Here is a 17,763-nt window from a genome sequence, read left to right as displayed (position 1 = left end):
ATAGCCTCAGAGTTGAGATGAATCTGTGCTGTGCTTTATGTCCATACTCAGTAGTGACCAGTGCTGTGGGGGTCGTAGATAAGATGAATCTGTGCTGCACTTTATATACATGCTCAGTAGTGACCAGTGCTGTGGAGTTGTAGATGAGATGAATCTGTGCTGCACTTTATGTCCATGCTCAGTAGTGACCAGTGCTGTAGGGTCAGAGTTGAGATGAATCTGTGCTGCACTTTATGTACATGCTCAGTAGTGACCAGTGCTGTGGGGTCGGAGTTGAGATGAATCTGTGCTGTACTTTATGTACATGCTCAGTAGTGACCAGTGCTGTGGAGTTGTAGATGAGATGAATCTGTGCTGCACTTTATGTACATGCTCAGTAGTGACCAGTGCTGTGGAGTTGTAGATGAGATGAATCTGTGCTGCACTTTATGTACATGCTCAGTAGTGACCAGTGCTGTGGAGTTGTAGATGAGATGAATCTGTGCTGCACTTTATGTACATGCTCAGCAGTGACTAGTGCTGTGGGGTCGGAGTTGTGATGAATCTGTGCTGCACTTTATGTACATGCTCAGCAGTGACTAGTGCTGGGGAGTTGGAGAGATTGAGGAGTTGGAACGGATATTTGGCTTACCGACTTCACAGCCCTGCCTGCTACAAAACTGTAATATGTGACCCAAGAAGGGAGCTGGCATCTTATTAGTTTATCTTTTTCTTGTGTAATATGCTTGGCTAGCAAGCTACACCCTAAATGAAAGAGAGCAAATTGACCAGGTCCAGTCTCATGTACAGAGGTGCATCACTGCGATCCTGGAGGGGGTATGAAGAGTGCAAAAAAAAATGTTCCAGTAATCTTTATTCCATCAAAAAATGATTAAAAAATATGGAGAACAGGAGCAAGCGACGCGTTTCGAACATGGTTGTTTATTTTATCAAGCTAGGGTACGAAGGAGTCCAGTCACATGATGACTTCCTGTCCATCAGTTTTCCCGAAAAACAAAAACCCTTTTGAGTATTTCCTGAGTTTTCAGGTGTTTTGTTTTAATTTGTACCACTGTTCATGTAGATGTTGAGAGTTGTACTCTCACCGCGGCCGGTGAGTCAGACATTAGCCAGGAGACGTGTGCAGGTTAATGCATTGATTGACACATTCTTTCTTGTGATGTCAAGATTTGAAAAAATGGCTGGCGTTATCGAAGCTGTACAGTAAAGTCACACACTACAGATTTGTTGTAGGTGAATGGCACCCTGCCACTTAAGTGTTTTTTTTTTTTTGGTGGCCATGTGTTGTGCAAGTGACGATAATGGGCCAACCATATGCCTTATGGAGTGGAGGCTTAGACCACGTCGTTAACGTACATATACTATGTCACGTACATACGGTAATTTAATTAAGGTAGTTAGATTTTCATCTGTTAATAAAGGTACCTTCACACTGAACAACTTAACAATGACGTTGACGTTGCAGCGTCCTGGATAGCGATATCGTTGTGTTTGACACGCAGCAGCGATCTGGATCCTGCTGTGACATCGTTGGTCGGAGCAGAAAGGCCAGAACTTTATTTTGTCGCTGGATCTCCCGCAGACATCGCTGAATCGGTGTGTGTGACACCGATTCAGCGATGTCTTCACTGGTAACCAGGGTAAACATCGGGTTACTAAGCGCAGGGCCGCGCTTAGAAACCCGATGTTTACCCTGGTTACCATTGTAAATGTAAAAAAAAACAAACAGTACATACTTACATTCCGGTGTCTGTCCCCTCGCCGTCAGCTTCCCGCACTGACTGTGAGCGCCGGGCGGCCGTAAAGCACAGCGGTGACGTCACTGCTCTGCTTTACGGCCGGCCGGCGCTCACAGTCAGTGCGGGAAGCTGAGGCCGGGGGACAGACACCGGAATGTAAGTATGTACTGTTTGTTTGTTTTTACATTTACAATGGTAACCAGGGTTAACATCGGGTTAACAGGGGACTTCGGCATCGTTGGTCGCTGGAGAGCTGTCTGTGTGACAGCTCTCCAGCAACGCTGCAGCGATCGGCATCGTTGCCTATATCGCTGCAGCGTCGCTTAATGTGACGGTACCTTAAGGCTTGACAGCAGCACAAAGGTAATCTGAAGACTTAAGCAAATAGATTTGCAGGACCCTGGTCAAGCGACCACTTTAATAGTCCATGGCCACCAGACCAGAGCCCTGCAAATCTCCTCCTAACCATCAGCATGCTTGGCATAATGTCGTCATTCATGCGTCACGCCACATTTATGCCATCGCATCAGGCCTACAAATCTGGAGTCGCAAGGGAGGTAGGAGCAGGTTGGCTGATGGCGGAGCTAGATCAGGGTCCTCCAAATATTTTTGCTCAACCCTAGAAAATATGAATTGGTGTGCAGCAGCTGACCTGGATCTCCCCACAATCTTCCAACTGTCAGCTGGAAGATGGCATTGTTACATTACATAAATCTGGTATGCTATAAGGAAACTGTTAACAAGCAGGTCACTGTCAAGGCAAATGCAAATTGATTATTACTGATTTTATTTTTTTTTGTCATCTTGTCTCCAGTAGGGATATGTCCTCAGCACCAACCACTCCTCCATCAGTGGATAAAGTAGACGGATTTTCACGGAAGTCCGTCAGAAAAGCCCGGCAGAAGAGGTCGCAGAGCTCTTCACAGTTTCGGTCTCAGGGCAAGCCTATAGAGTTAACGCCTCTGCCTCTGCTTAAAGGTAAGTGAGCGAGCCATGTGTGGAGTGAGAGGAGCCTCTGACACTGTGGGTGGTGTTCCTGTGTAAACCTATGGTGGATGGATGCCACCTCACAGACTCGCCGGCCTGATGGACCCTCAATATACAAATAGGGGCTTTCTTAGTTACTTCACACAGTGTAATTATTCTTGATTGCAGCATCCATCAGAACTGACCTATTTACATAATCAAGTGTCTGATCATGAAATTCTCAATGTGTGCGTTCAGTAAGCGTCTTACCTCTGCGTGTGGAGCCTCTGTATGGCCCTGGTGCACCTCCAGCCTGAACATGTCAATGCCACATCCTTGGGAAGCCAGCTGCTGATGATCCTGTGATCGCGGCGGATGATCCTGTGATCGCGGCGGATGATCCTGTGATCGCCGCTGCTGCCTGGAGTGGATTTATTTCGAATCGTTATATAGACATAGGATTTGATTGGTTTAGTTTTGCTGTTACGTTTATTATACATCTTTTTGTCAGTGTTTTTGCTAGTGGGTATAATGGTACAGCGTTGTATACTTTTTGAGTGGTAAAAATAGTAACAGAAACTTGGCCTAAAAAAAAAGGACCACCAATGTAAACGGAGCCTGGAGGGGTTGTCCACTTCCAGGACAACCCCTTCTCAATCTAAATGTTTGGCTAGGTGGAGCTGCTGGGGCATATGTTGGGTAATGTATGGTTACTGAGGGGGTCATTAGTTGAATGGCCACTTGTGACATAGATGGAAGGTTCCAGTCCAGCAGGACAGTAGCAGCAAGTTTAGAGGGGCCCTCAGTTCTGTCAGAGGGGTCCCAAGTAATGCACCTGTAATTCTGAAGTCTTCAGACCACAACCCCTTTAAATGGCACAAATATTGTGTGATTCCAGTTACTCGCATGGAGGCTGGCCATACATCTAACCTTTAAATTGTGGCAACAGCTATCTATTAAATGGGTTTTCAAATGTTGTGAAACCCCAATCCTCCGGCTGCAGTTTAAAAAAACAAAACAAACTTTTCTTTACTCGTCTTCCCCATAGCATCTGCAGCCCTGCAGCCAATCAGGGAACTTAACGACTCTGCCCAAATTGACTGCACTGATTGGCTGCAGCACTGCAACAATGACAGATGCAGGGAATGGTGGCCCTGGACTCAAGGAGGAAAAAAAAAATGTTGTTTTTAACCAACTGCTCCAGGGGATGGTTCTCCAAAATTGTAAAACCACTTTTAATTATTCCAAAGAATGAAGAAAAAAAGGTACTCCAGCGTAGAAAAATATAAAACTTCGTCTTTAATGGAAAAGATTCATAAAAACAGGCACAGTGCGGACAACACAGATCCCAGCGAGCTACCAACTGACGCGTTTCGACACTCTGGTCTTAATCATGGAGTGATAATTAAGACCCGAGTCTCGAAACGTGTCAGCTGGTAGCTCTCTGGGATCTGTATGTTGTCCATATTGTGCCTGTTTTTATGATTTTTTTCCATTAAAGATGAAGTTTTATATTTGTCTAAGCTGGAGTACTTCTTTTCCTTCAGTCTTTGGAACTTGCATGCCCCAAGCTCCTTGCGTTGATCTCGTTTTTGGAAAGAGACTGCAAATGGTGAGCTGACTTCTCCCATTCCTTATTCCTTCTTTATATACTTTTTATTATTCATCCCCCATACAGCTGAGAAGTGGAGTAAGTCGCTGTCAGACGCCTCTGGCAGCTGCTCATCCCTAAAGGTAACTAAAAGATGGAGCTCTGAAATTGACCATGCTCCGTCCTTCTCTCTCACCATTACAATGTTGGGTCACATTAGATGGCGGCTTCCTCTCAGATCGGCCAGTTTGGGTAACTTTACCTATGTGTTTGGGCGCCTTTTATGGTTGCGATTAAATAATCTGCTCTGGTCGCCACTAACGTTGATTGGAGTAACTTTGTGATTCTGGGGGCGTCACTCCGGCCCTCGTCGTCAGTTCTCTGGAGTAAAAGAGGCTTCAAAATGAATCGGGTGCATACATCTTTCTAACTACTCCGTCTCCAAAGTTAGAAAATATTCTCCAGTCATGAGCCGTAGAGCTTTTCTATTATAATTGACGCCACTTTTAGATTAAATTTCTAGTGAATTAATTAGCTTGGGCTCAACTATGCCCCTCCCCTACCATCATTTTTTTTTTTCCCTATTTATTTTTAAGCTTCAAGGGAACCTGTCACCCCGAAAATCGCGGGTGAGGTAAGCCCACCGGCATCAGGGGCTTATCTGCAGCATTCTGTAATGCTGTAGATAAGCCCCCGATGTTACCTGAAAAAGGAGAAAAAGACGTTAGATTATACTCACCGAGGGGCCTCTTGAGGGCAGAGGATAGTACTGCAGTGCGCAGGCGCCGGAAAGGTCAGAGGCCCGGCGCCTGCGCACTGCAGTACTTTGTCTGCCCTCAACAGGGCAGACAAAGTACGCCTGCGCCGGAGCCGTGGCTGAAGATCAGAAGAGGACGTCTTGTAATGAAGATGGGAGGCACCGCAGCGGACCAGAGACGCCCATCCGACCTGACCAGCCCGCGGACCGCCCCTGGGTGAGTATAATATAACGTCTTTTTCTCCTTTTTCAGGTAACATCGGGGGCTTATCTACAGCATTACAGAATGCTGCAGATAAGCCCCTGATGCCGGTGGGCTTACCTCACCCGCGATTTTCGGGGTGACAGGTTCCCTTTAATTCGTGATCATTTTGATTTTTCCTTCTTTTAGGAAGTCGTTCATTGTGGGTTGGTTACATGTTGTCAACAGCTTTAAGTTGAGCCTTTCCTCGCCGTTGTACCATTTCTGTGTTCCTCCTTCTGGAAATATTTGAATAAACAGTCACCTGGAGCCTGAGTTGAGGACAGTCAGGAGGCATTTCACGGGCGGGCCTTGGGTGACTGCAGGAAGGCCTGCGTCTGGACCAAGGATCTGAGAGTCTATTTGCTCTTATCTAAAATCTTACCATCTCGGCCTTCATGGCCAAGGTGGGAATAACTACGTGTATGTGTTGTCCACCTCTGATAATGCCAAGAGCAGCTGCACTATAACGTTTCCCTAAGTCTCAATTATTTCATATGTTGGCTCCATGTCACATTTGATCCCGTGATTGTCCAGCCTAACCCTGCTCATCGGTAACAGCTCTTCTAAAGTATTGACCATTGGCTCTGCCTCATTGTACACAGATACAGGACTGGTCGCATTGCTAAGCTACATCTGCCTTACGGGGAGGCTTGGAAAGCTGGATGACAGTGACATGTCTAGTGGCAAGCGTTTGGTTTGTTGCCACTTTCCCAGAAGCTGATGTGACAAATGAAAATAAATGAATTTAAATATATTTTTGGGAGGGTAAAATTGTGTCCAGAAATGGGCGTACTGGGTGACCGGACACTGGGATTAGTTCTCCTTCTGCCTCGGACACGGCCAGCGCTGCAGAACAGCTGGAAATTCTTGACGCTGGCATGGTCTAATCAATTCTGCATGTTCCCGTAGACCGCACAGGGGGTTTGTTGATGTCGGGTCTGCGCTAGAGATCTATAACCAGTCAGGGGATAAATGCATGGTGCCCACATGTCAGGGGCAACAATCGGGACACAAGCATGCGGGCCGGCGGTGATCGTGGGCCTCTGTGATTGTACGGTCCCGTCCTCATTCCCCATAGGCAAGGCGTCCGATTTCATCTGCACATGGCAGCCACACCGTTAGTAGCCATGGTCTGCTATAGAATACAATGAATCCTGGAAGGATAGATTTATTTATTTTTCCAAATTTTGAAGATGAGCACAACCCCTTCCATGAAATTGGCTGTAGTTCCCCTGCATTTGTGGCCCTTTTCTCTCTGGATCTATGGATGTTCGAGGTCGGATCCACGCCATGTGTGAAGTGATGGCATACCCTAGCGATCTGCTATATAAGAAAGACTTCAGGTTTTGTAGTAGACGTCCTGTAGTAATCGGATTCCCCAGTGATACAGCCGAGGAAATGGATCTCCGTCAGACAGTGACATCACGCCGATCAGCCAGTCCTCAGGAAGTCGACTCCCTTCCATGTTACAGCCAAGTGTGTGTGCAGATCAGCCTTCTGCTCGCTCCGGCTCCGGATGATCCGCATCAGCTCTCCTCCACTTAGACTTGAATATTAATTGTGTTCTGTCTCTTCAATCACATCCTGTCATTTCTTACAGAGCGATGATTGCTAATCTGTTCACTCCAAGACTAAGAATCGCTGCAGATTCAAAAGGTTTAAAGGGGTGACATGCAAAAACAACATGATATAAAGTGTAATTTTAGTACCAATTTTTATAGAATAGAATAAATTCCCTTTAATCCGGCAGCTGATAATCCTCAGTGTCTGGCAAACGATCACAGTATGTTACAGGAGTACACGTAACTGGGGGCAGGAGACCTGGACAGAGGGAATCAATTAGGAAGAAATTCCTCTAGAGAAAAAATAATTTCATATTAGGAGATTTTGTGGTAAAGGAACCCGGTAATTTCAGTGAACCTCTGACCTGTTGTGGGGAGGTCTGGGTGTGGAGACCCCCACCAGTAGCTGGTGTCCTGTACCATTTTCTCCTGTGGGCTCCCATCATCAGGAGTATAATACAGCTTGTAGACTTCGGGGTTCTAGTGACCAAACTAATCAGAATTTCTTAAATGTTTTGGTTATACAAAATTATAGTCACCATTCAACATTGTACATTGACCGAAAAATGGCAATTCTAATGTTCCTGTTTGGGGTGGGGGTGGGGATGCACATATTATCTGGACTGTCCTACACTTGAGACCTAGTCCTCTAGTGGTAATCTCCTGCTGATAAAACACTGATTCTACAGCAAGCTGCTTAGCTAGTGACACATGGCTGGAATACGGCTCTCTTGCCCTTTGTTATGCTTTTGTCAGTTTTTTTTTTTTGCTATGTAATCTGACAGATTCTCTTTAAATTATGCTGCATAATAACAAAAACTATCTACATTAGTTCCCTCTATTCTGGCTCCTGTCTTTTGAGCAGAGGGGATAGTGGTTACAACGAGCGTCTCTCGCTCTGGAGGACCTGTCCCATCTTTACATACACAGTCCATTGATCTGAATGGACACCGTGCAATGCTGCTTTATCTCAGGGGTGGCGCTGCAGGGAAACGGATCCCTTACATCCTGATCATAGCTGATCACTCAGGACCACAGCAGGAGGACACTATAATATACAGTATGTATACATGTATGAGCAATCCTACGCAGCGTCATCCCAGCTAATTATCCCATACATTACACCGCATCTCCCCTGTAATTGGAGGCTTCTATACACACAGATGGGGTTTGACTTGTGAAGAGGCAGAACCTGTTCCAAAAGTCACTTAAAAATAACTACAGTACATATAAAGTGATTGTTGTCTGCGGCCGGGGACGTGTAACGCCGTGCAAACAAAACATTGTGTAAAGCAGCACAAAACCTTTTTTTGTTCGTGGACCGGCTAACCCAGTTTTATGAGGACAATGAAACCTTAGAACATAGATTTACATACATGGAAAACAAAACCAAATCCTCCATGTAGCTGGGATGGCGCAGAGCTTTATGGCACAGTACGGTGGGCGGTCGGCTGCTGCCGCTCTGTCTGGTGCTCGGATCTGCCTCTTTATGGTGGGACTCGTCTTCATTACACGATCCTCATGGATCACTCTGCACATAGTCCTAGAGGTGAATGTATGCTGGTTATGTGTCAAGCCATGCCCTTCATGGGTGCAGACGATGAGTAGGATACTGGCAAGAGGCCTTTACTGCAGGTAAATCCACCTCCAGGGAGTGGCACTTGAGAGCCAGCTGCCTTTTGGAAGGAAACTAATTTGCATAGCATTCTCCGAGAGGCCATTTCATGGCCTAGCAGTGTCCACAAGTTTCTCATCCAAACCCTACCTCGGTCTGCCATGATGAAAACCCCAAACAGACATCTGCAGATGGAGTTTTATTTTGGACAAGACTCTGGTTTGGCTATTTTTGACTCATTATTGCAGGGCTTGTTGTAGGCTCAACACTATCTTTATAAGGTAACTAGATGGTGGCCCGATTCTAACGCATCGGGTATTCTAGAATATGCATGTCCATGTAGTATATTGCCCAGCCACGTAGTATATTGCCCAGCCACGTAGTAGATTGCCCAGCCACGTAGTATATTGCCCAGCCACGTATGTCACAGGTTAAAAAATAAACATTCTCCCCTTCGGAGCCGAGGGCCCCTTGTAGTTGTAACATACTCACCTTCGGATCTGGCGCAGGCGATGAGCGCGCGGCTGCCACCATCTTTCGTTACCAGGATACATTGCGAAATTACCCAGATGACTTAGCGGTCTCGCGAGGCCGCTAAGTCTTCTGGGTAATTTCGCAATGTATCGCCGGGAACGGAAGATGGCGGACAACGGAGGGTGAATATAGCAGGTTTTTTTTTTTTATTATTATTTTTAACATTAGATTTTTTACTATTGATGCCGCATAGGCAGCATCAATAGTAACAGTTGAGGACACACATGGTTAATAGCGGCGGTAACGGAGTGCGTTACCCGCGGCATAACGCGGTCCGTTACCGCCGGCATTAACCCTGTGTTAGCGGTGGCTGGAGGGGAGTTTGCGGGCGCCGGGCAGTGACTGCGGGGAGTAAGGAGCTGCCATTTTCTTCCGGACTGTACCCGTCGCTGATTGGTCGTGGCTTTTTTTCCGCGACCAATCAGCGACTTGGATTTCCTTGACAGACAGAGGCCGCGACCAATGAATATCCATGACAGAAGGACAGAAAGACAGAAGTGACCCTTAGACAGTTATATAGTAGATTCACATATGTGTCATTACAGAGTCTTTATTCTTTGCATATAGTGAAATTGACAAGGCTAAATGTACTGGAATACTGTTTTAGAGCGATACTTTTCTACCTCTAGGACAGAACAGTTACGTCCACCTTCTGCTGCTAATTACACACCTGTGCTGAAGGTTTAAATAAATTCAGTTGCTGGAGAATGATGCGGGTGTTGGCTCATACTTGCTTCAGTCTTGTTGGAAGTTCTAGCAGTCAGTTAGTGTCTTCCCTGAGGACTCTTGGAGGATTTCTAGCGTAACATCTTGGTGGTCTTCCCAAGCTAAGTGTTTTCTCTCATCCGTTTTCCTTCTGTCTATAGTTCTAGTTGGGACTGACTAGTGCCAACCCCGTCCCCTCCCTATATAGGGCCTATTGGTAGGGTCAGGCAGGGATTAGGTTCCTGCTCTGCGATAGGTGCGGAACCTATATAGGGTATTTTAGGGCAGACAGGGTGATATTAGATCTACCTAAGGGTCTCTACACCCCTCTTCCCTGGTGTTTATGCTTCCCCTTCCCTCTTCCAGTTGTTGTGCACTTATCCTTCATCCAGCGTGACAACTGAGCTCAGTACAGCTGTAGAGGGTGTTGCTGAGATCTATACAGCCGTAGGTGGCGGTACGGTGCTGTATACAGCCATAGAGAGCAGTACTGAGCTAACTACAGCTGTAGGGGTGTTACTGAGATCTGCACAGCTGTAAGTGGCGGTGCTGAGCTGTATACTGCCGTAGAGGGTGTTACTGAGATCTATATAGCCGTAGATAGCAGTACTGAGCTGTATACAGCCGCTGGGGGCAATACTGAGCTCTCTGCAGCCGTAGGGGCGTTACTAAGATCTATATAGCCGTAGGGGGTGGTACTGAGCAGTATATAGCCGTATCAGGTGGTATTGAGGTGTATATAGCTATGGGGGCGGAACTGAGCTGTCTAGCCGTAGGGGGCGATACTGAGCTGTTTATAGCCGTATCTGGTGGTATTGAGCTGTATATAGCCATAGGGGGAGGTACCGAGCTGTATATAGCCATATCGGGTGGGACTGAGCGGTGTATATAGCCGTATCGGGCGGGACTGAGCGGTGTATATAGCCGTATCGGGCAGGACTGAGCAGTGTATATAGCCATATCAGGCCATACTGAGTGGTATATAGCCGTATCGGGCCATACTGAGTGGTATATAGCCGTATCGGGCCTACTGAGTGGTATATAGCCGTATTGGGCCCTGCTGAGCAGTGTGTATAGTCATATCGGGCGGTGCTGAGCTGTATTGGGCGGTATATAGGATTATTGGGCGGTACTGAGCGTTATATAGCCATATCGGGCAGTATGGAACTCAGTATATAGCCATATCAGGCGGTATGGAGCTCGGTATATTGCCGTGTCGGGTGGTGCAGAGCTCGGTATATAGCCATGGTGTTTTAATTACCTAACTGTTGCCCTTAGTATTGAGCCTTTTATTTTGTTAATTCAAATTTGCCTTACAATTCCAAAGATATGAACCGTTTTGTGCAAATTATGATTTTTCAAGGGTGTGTGGTTACTAAGGTAATTATGTAGCACAGCCCTAAACACACCCTGTGAACCACGCCCCCTCACTTACAAGCCATAAACTTGCACTAAATGGTACGGCATATGGCGGGTTTAAAAAAAAAAAAAAAAAATTTGGAATGCTTAGGGGGCATGGAAATAGAGTAAGAGCAGGAATTGGACATCTACATCCCTGACATGAACATGGTCTCATCGATGCAGATGGTTGGGTTTTCGTCCCTCCTGGGTTGGGGAACTGTTGTGAACAATTACTACCTGCGTAATCCTACTTGCCGGAGCGACCGGCCTCTAGTAGAGGAACCAAAGCTCATCAGGTCGATGCTGTAAGATCACTGCATGGTTTTTTCTAATGGAAGCAATGCCAAAGTTGGTTCTTAAAGGGGAAATATGACCTTTTTATTGTGTAGTAAGGATGAGGGGGGACAGTAGTGTGAAGGGGAAGTGACAGCAAATGTTGTGACATACCAAACAGTGCAGAAGCTCCGGCGGCCCCCAGACTTTGGTTTCCAGCACTTGGCAGTACAGAGGGTAGAGCAGGAGCAGGACCCCTGTATGATGACCTCCAGTATGACCCATATTACTGGCTCGGACTAATAGTATCCGTTCAGCTTGCATTGCTCAGAAGCTTCCCATGAGCGGAGATAACGTGGTGTTTGTGGCGCTCTCCCACCAGTTTGCTTTGTTAGTGGTTACTAAGGATCGATGCTTCCACCTACCCGGCCTCCTTTATTTGTGTCAGAGCGGAGGGAAATCCACATAGCGTCCTTGCAGTTATTGAGCATGACAGCCGGCTCCTCCATTCATTCCCATAAACACCTGCAGGTAATAGGCTCATACCGCAGATTTTCCGTGTTTTCATACATTTCGGGTCTTTGTGTACTCGGTGTTATGTCTGGCGCTTATGTTGTGCGGCGGGTGGCAGTTATTTTTGCCTCTGTCACTGATTGTTCTACTATTTTTCAATTATAAACCTGTAGGGTTGTTTTGTGATAACCTTCATATATTGTTCTTTACTGTTTCCACCTACACTATGTGTGTGTATATGTAATACGGAGGAAAGTACTGGGATATGGCATACTCATTGTACTCAGATTTTCTTTCAGCCCAATTGCCCCATCCCGGTGTAGAACATCCCGCCCCATTGCCACCTTGTGTATAACATCTGGCTCCCTTGCCCCAATGGGGTGTATAACATCTGGCCCCCTTTACCGACGTGACGGAACGGCTGGTGGTGCAGATCTCACTGACACCAGCGCAGTCCAGTAATAGGATCCACCGGGGTAACAAGTCCGTTCATGACATTTCTTCCTCCTAAAATCTTCCCCATTACCTGTGAGTGATATTATTGAGAAATGGAATGAACTATAGCTACTTTGCCACGAAGTGGAGACCCCATTACAGAACGGGGGGCCAAATATTGAGGAGCATAGAGCAGAAAAGTCACCAACACTCTGCTAACTCCATAAGTGCAGAGTCCAGACCTCCTCTGGTACAACATCGGCTCAAAAGCTGCGCCCCCCGCAGGGAACTTCATTACTGAACAGTCTGATGCAGCCGTACATCGCCAAGCACCATGCCGAGCGACGGATGGAGTAGTGTGAAGCCGCCACCACTGGACTCTGGAGCAGAAGCACAGTGTTCTGTGTAGGAGGGATAACACTTTGGGGTGTTTTTATGGGTTAGCCTCAGCTCTTTAGTTCCAGTGCAGGAAATCACAATGTGTGATGAGAGATGGTGGTGGTTGTCGGACAGGAGGAGCCTCAGAACGAGGACCACGCAGGGACCGTGCATCCTCCTGAAGCCGCAGGGACTTGGTCACAGAGCTGTTGCTCGTGGGCTTCTGTAGATTATTTTCCCTTTGCAGGTTAGACGTGGCGAGTAGTGTAAATTCCTGGTGGGAAGGAAAGTACAACGATGATGGTTATGCTGAGAATGTGTCTTATTTTTAGCTATGATTTTTAGAGCTGCGCTGTCATGATGGGAGCACTTGTTACGTGGTAGCTGTATTGGGGCACGGAGTCTGCAGCGTTACCATGACCTCCCATAGACGTGCACACAGCGCTTTCCAGGTGGCTGATCCTGCCAGGCCAAAGCAAGAGGTTTTGTAGTCGGATATTTGCAGGATATAAAGGCATTTATACATCTGTGTACAACTGGTAACCAAACCTTCAATCCCACCTTAAATCTGTATGCTTGGCCGACTTGGTGTTTCTACTGGACAGAGAGGCGTAAGCTGCTGGCGGCAGACATCTCTGGTGGTGGCTTATGTGTGGGAACAAAGGATTGGACATATTGAAATTGAGTGTGCACAATCCTCCGTGCTCCCTTTTGGCAGTGACTCTTCCCATTCATCTCCATCTCACCAGAGGGGGCAGAGGTCGTCCTTTTTATAGTCCACATTTGCATATTTTGGGCTTGGTGCTTTCTGTTCTGGACAACAGAGCTCGTACCTGCCCATGATGTTTGCTGTCGCAGCGTCACGCTTCCATTTTGAAAGTTTTTTTTTTTCTTTCAAAAGTGCAGGTTGTAATCGTTAGTACAGAGCCGTGTACATTGGTAGAAGAAAGATGATCTGAACGCCGTATCTGTCTCGTATGTGTTCTCGTTTCGTGATTCGGACACGGGTAATTGTGTATATACGATCTGTGGATCTGATGTGGCCGATCACCATCATCACTCCCAGTACCTTGTTCAAGCGATTTGTTTGTCTTTGCTGTAATGCATCTGCACTAAATATGAATCCCCTCTGCAGATAGTCTTCATACCAATTCTTCCCATTTTGCATGTACAGCTCTATGCGTCTCCATGGTGACAGACTACGAGTAAACTTGTGTAGTCTGTTCCCGCCATCATACTCCTTCCCACCTCTCCCTTTACTGCTTCTTATTGTACTTGTGATATGGGGGACAGATGGAAGTCAGACTGCAGGCAGAGGGCGTATGAGTCCAGGATCGAGTCTTTGGCACATGGCTGAGTCCGCACTGTATGTAGATGCCTGTAGGTTTAATATCTGATTATTATATAACCACCAACATTTGTGATACGTTGTTTTTTTTATTTGACTACTAAGACTGCCCTGGCGGGTTGATGACGGCCTTTTTGCTTGATGCCTATACTGACTGCCCGCATAGGTGTTTAGTTTCTTATACAGTACATATATAATATATGGTGCCATGCTCTCGGCCGCGGCATGGACGTGCCCCGTCCAAAGCAAAGATGGACACACGGAGCCTGATTCATTACTGCATTGCGCCTTAACTTTGTGTAGTTTTTGCCGTTTTTTCATTAAAATTTTATTTTACTTAGATTGTAAGCTTGTGAGCAGGGCCCTCATTCCTCTTGGTATCTGTTTTGATCTGTGTTTGTTATGCTGTAATGTCTATTGTTTGTACAAGTCTCCTCTGTTATGTAAAGAGCTGCGGAATATTTTGGCGCTATATAAAGATAAAATGTATTTTTATTTTTATTATTACCGTACTTCTACGTTTAGTTTGAGTTCACCTGTTATATGTTCGTCATTGTGGGAGGGTTTGGGGTTTCCAGCTGACTCTGAAAGTGCATTTTATTTCTTGTTTATTTTTAATTCTTTTTTTTTTTTTTCTTTCAGTGACTTTATGTAAATCTGACTTTTTTTGTGACCTTTTACAAGAATGACTTTTTGCTCTAAAAAAATGAAATATTGAAGTAGAGCCTTTATGACTTTGTGAAAAAAAAATTCGTGACCCGCGTGCGCCATTTTGATGAATTTGGAGCTAAAGATGTCAACGAATACCACAAGATAAAAAAAAAGCAAATAAAGACTTAGTTTTCATTATTTTCATTTTTATCTCTTGTCTGCCCCCATAATTTAGCATCTGGCCATATATACCAGTGCCCCGGGCTTTGGTTGGCAGCATGCACTGTACAGCAGATATCGCCATGTTAAAGGCACGCACCATGTTGTATCACATAGACTGGTGTATTCTGCAGTCAGCCTTGTGGATACCTTTGCTATAAATTCCCTAAACTCATGATAAAGAGTTGGCCAGTGTCCCACATGAGGGCAGCGTCACAGGTGGATGGCGAGCCACGTGGTCTAGTCATTGATTCCTACATATCTTTTTACCTCGCCCCATGTAGCGCCTCCCTAATAGTAGCGGGTTTAATGATTCCTCTACGGCTCTCCTGCCTACAACTGACATGTTAAATGCTCTCTATTTCACCGTCAAGCAGTATTGATAGACTCTGAGTTGCTAAGTAATTATTCGTCACAGCAATATGTCCGTATTGTGGGAGCGATGACTAGGTTATTTATTAACAAGGCCCAGTAACCAGATCCGCCTGTGTGCATCGGCCTCACCAGTATAACTGATCACCTAACGCTGCCCTGTGGAGGGCGGCTAATAAATGATTTATACTACATGGTACAACAGCGCTCATAGAGTGGCCTGGCTTCTTACCGCACGGTATAGATATTAGGCTTAAAGGGCTTTCCCACCATTAAATATGCTCATTATATAGAAGATACTTTCCAAACGATCCAGTGATGACTTCTAGTCTTCTAACATTTACTTACAGCGTAGTGCGCCCCCTAGTGTCCAGAGTTCATAGCAATGTGCACGTCCACCTAGTCGGCTCAGATCTGGTGGTCACGCATGCTCAGTCACTCTCCTGTCTCTGCACATTAGTCCTCTGTGCCCTGCGGAGCAGGCAATAGATGCAGCTTTCTGTCCTGCTTTTCAGAAAGGGATCGTAAAACTCTTTAGGACATGGTATGATGGCCGGGAATGCTGCTCTTACAGGGATAGTAAGAATGGACTGCCAGATGGGGAAGGAGACTCATTATGTTCAGAACTCCCAACAGCAGCTTCTGGAAGTGAACACAAAATGGAGGGTTTTTTTCTATGCTAAAACAATGGAAATTACGGTACTTTAAAATATCCTATTTCTACTTTTAATATAAACTGCTTGTGGATGTTCAGCTTGGGCCCTTTCTTTGCAAAATCAGTGATATCCTATAGATGGGGGAAGAACTTAGGTTTTAAGGATAATCTTTTACATAAGGCAATGTATTTGGGTTGCTGATTGCTTCAGAGGGTGCAGGAAGAAGCCCCATGATGGGTAAAGCAGAGGTAACGTCTGATTCTATTATTTACACATGCACTTTCCAGGAGGTTTAACAGAGGAACTGCGTAGAGAAAAAGATGCAAAGAGTTACCTAGGCTCTTCACTTCTGGTATTGGAGCAGTGCAGTATCAGTCTTGTGGTGGACGTCAGCAGCCCCTTTTACTATGAGAGGCCATTGGTTCTCCATCATGGGGTCCATCTATTACCAGACAAGATGATGCTGCTGTTTTGTCCTGTGTTTTTGGACTGATCTGTGATTAATTTTTTTTCCCTAGTCTGACAATCATAAATTCTGCCCCTTATATCTTTATGTAAGTAAATCTGCCGTGCTACGTTCACATCTGATGGCGGGGTTTTGTCTTTCAGACGTCACAACCACAGAGCAGCCGGACCTGTTCCTGAAGAAGCTTCAGCAGTGCTGTGTGATCTTTGATTTTATGGATACACTGTCTGATCTGAAAATGAAGGAATACAAACGGTCTACGCTGAACGAGCTGGTGGACTACATCACGATAAGCAGAGGCTGCCTCACAGAACAGACCTACCCTGAAGTAGTAAGAATGGTAAGTCCTGAGACCACCCCTGCCCATAGGATGCCCCCCCCCCCACTATAAAGGGATCATGGATGATGAGACATTCACTAGGCTCCGACAGACGCACATAGCCGGATATCACAAAGAGTAATTGTAGCCAATGTGCTTGAGAACCTGAGCAGTTTTCCATGTGAACCCATGGTCCGCTTTGCAAATAAACCAGCTTTCTCTATTCTTATCCTTTTTAATGTAACCAGATAGTGCGTGTAATAGCAGGCAGCTCCTGCACATGTCTGCAATGCAGAAGAGCTTACAATCTAACAGTGGGTTAACACGAGACAGAGTTGTTGCAGAAATGTAAGTCTGTTCCATTTATTATGTGTTCTTCCTGCAACAAGCACTTGTTTTTCTGCAAGTGCCATTCAAATAAAAAAAGAAAAGAAAAAAAGGAGACATATTCTACTTCATTCACTCTCAGGGGTCCGGACTTCTCTTGTGGTAGGTGCTGGTTCCAAAATTGATGACTCTGATGTGCATGTGCCTCAGGGCTACTGTAACCTGTGATCGGCTGCAGCGGTCAGGTGTCTAGAACAGCCTGTTGTTGGATCTCTGAAACTGTTTCATTCGCCTGACCGCTGCAGCTAAGCAGTCTTCAAAAGTCCCGTGACATCTACCTGCAATTGGCTGCAGCGATCTTGTGTCGAACAGTGCGTCATTGGATGGTTTTCTATTGGCACATTGTGTAGTTCACCTGTCTGCTGCAACCAGTCACAGTCCTCGGCAGTCCTGTGACACCTGGATGACACGGTCATCACCTCTGGGCCACCAGAATGGCCTGCATGGATCCCCAGGAGCAGCAGGGAGTGATTACACCTTCATTTATTATTTTATAGCAGCTCAAAGGTCATAGAACCCTTATAATGGGCATGAAGTGACTCACAGGGTGGCACTACAGATTTCTGGGTGAGAGCCAATTTTTATTTTTATTTTTTTCCCCAGAGAATATTACTTGTAAATCTTCCTACACT

The 17,763-nt window shown here is 45.9% G+C and overlaps 1 protein-coding gene across 3 annotated transcripts in view; it reads left to right on the top strand.

Annotated features, from left to right (window-relative positions):
- PPP2R5E (protein phosphatase 2 regulatory subunit B'epsilon) overlaps positions 1-17,763 on the top strand; it is a 114,514-nt gene that overhangs the window by 52,201 nt on the left and 44,550 nt on the right. For 2 of the 3 annotated variants that reach the window (XM_069733851.1, XM_069733835.1), the window contains exons 2-3: positions 2,554-2,717; positions 16,569-16,765. In XM_069733851.1, the coding sequence (XP_069589952.1) occupies positions 2,561-2,717; positions 16,569-16,765 (354 nt within the window). In that variant the 5' untranslated portion in view covers positions 2,554-2,560. The remainder of the gene's footprint in view (positions 1-2,553; positions 2,718-16,568; positions 16,766-17,763) is intronic. The other variant, XM_069733843.1, reaches the window with a different exon arrangement.

Source organism: Ranitomeya imitator, chromosome 1 (genome assembly GCF_032444005.1).
Source record: "Ranitomeya imitator isolate aRanImi1 chromosome 1, aRanImi1.pri, whole genome shotgun sequence".
NCBI classification, from domain to species: Eukaryota; Metazoa; Chordata; class Amphibia; order Anura; family Dendrobatidae; genus Ranitomeya; species Ranitomeya imitator.
This window is presented reverse-complemented; position numbering and strand designations above follow the sequence as displayed.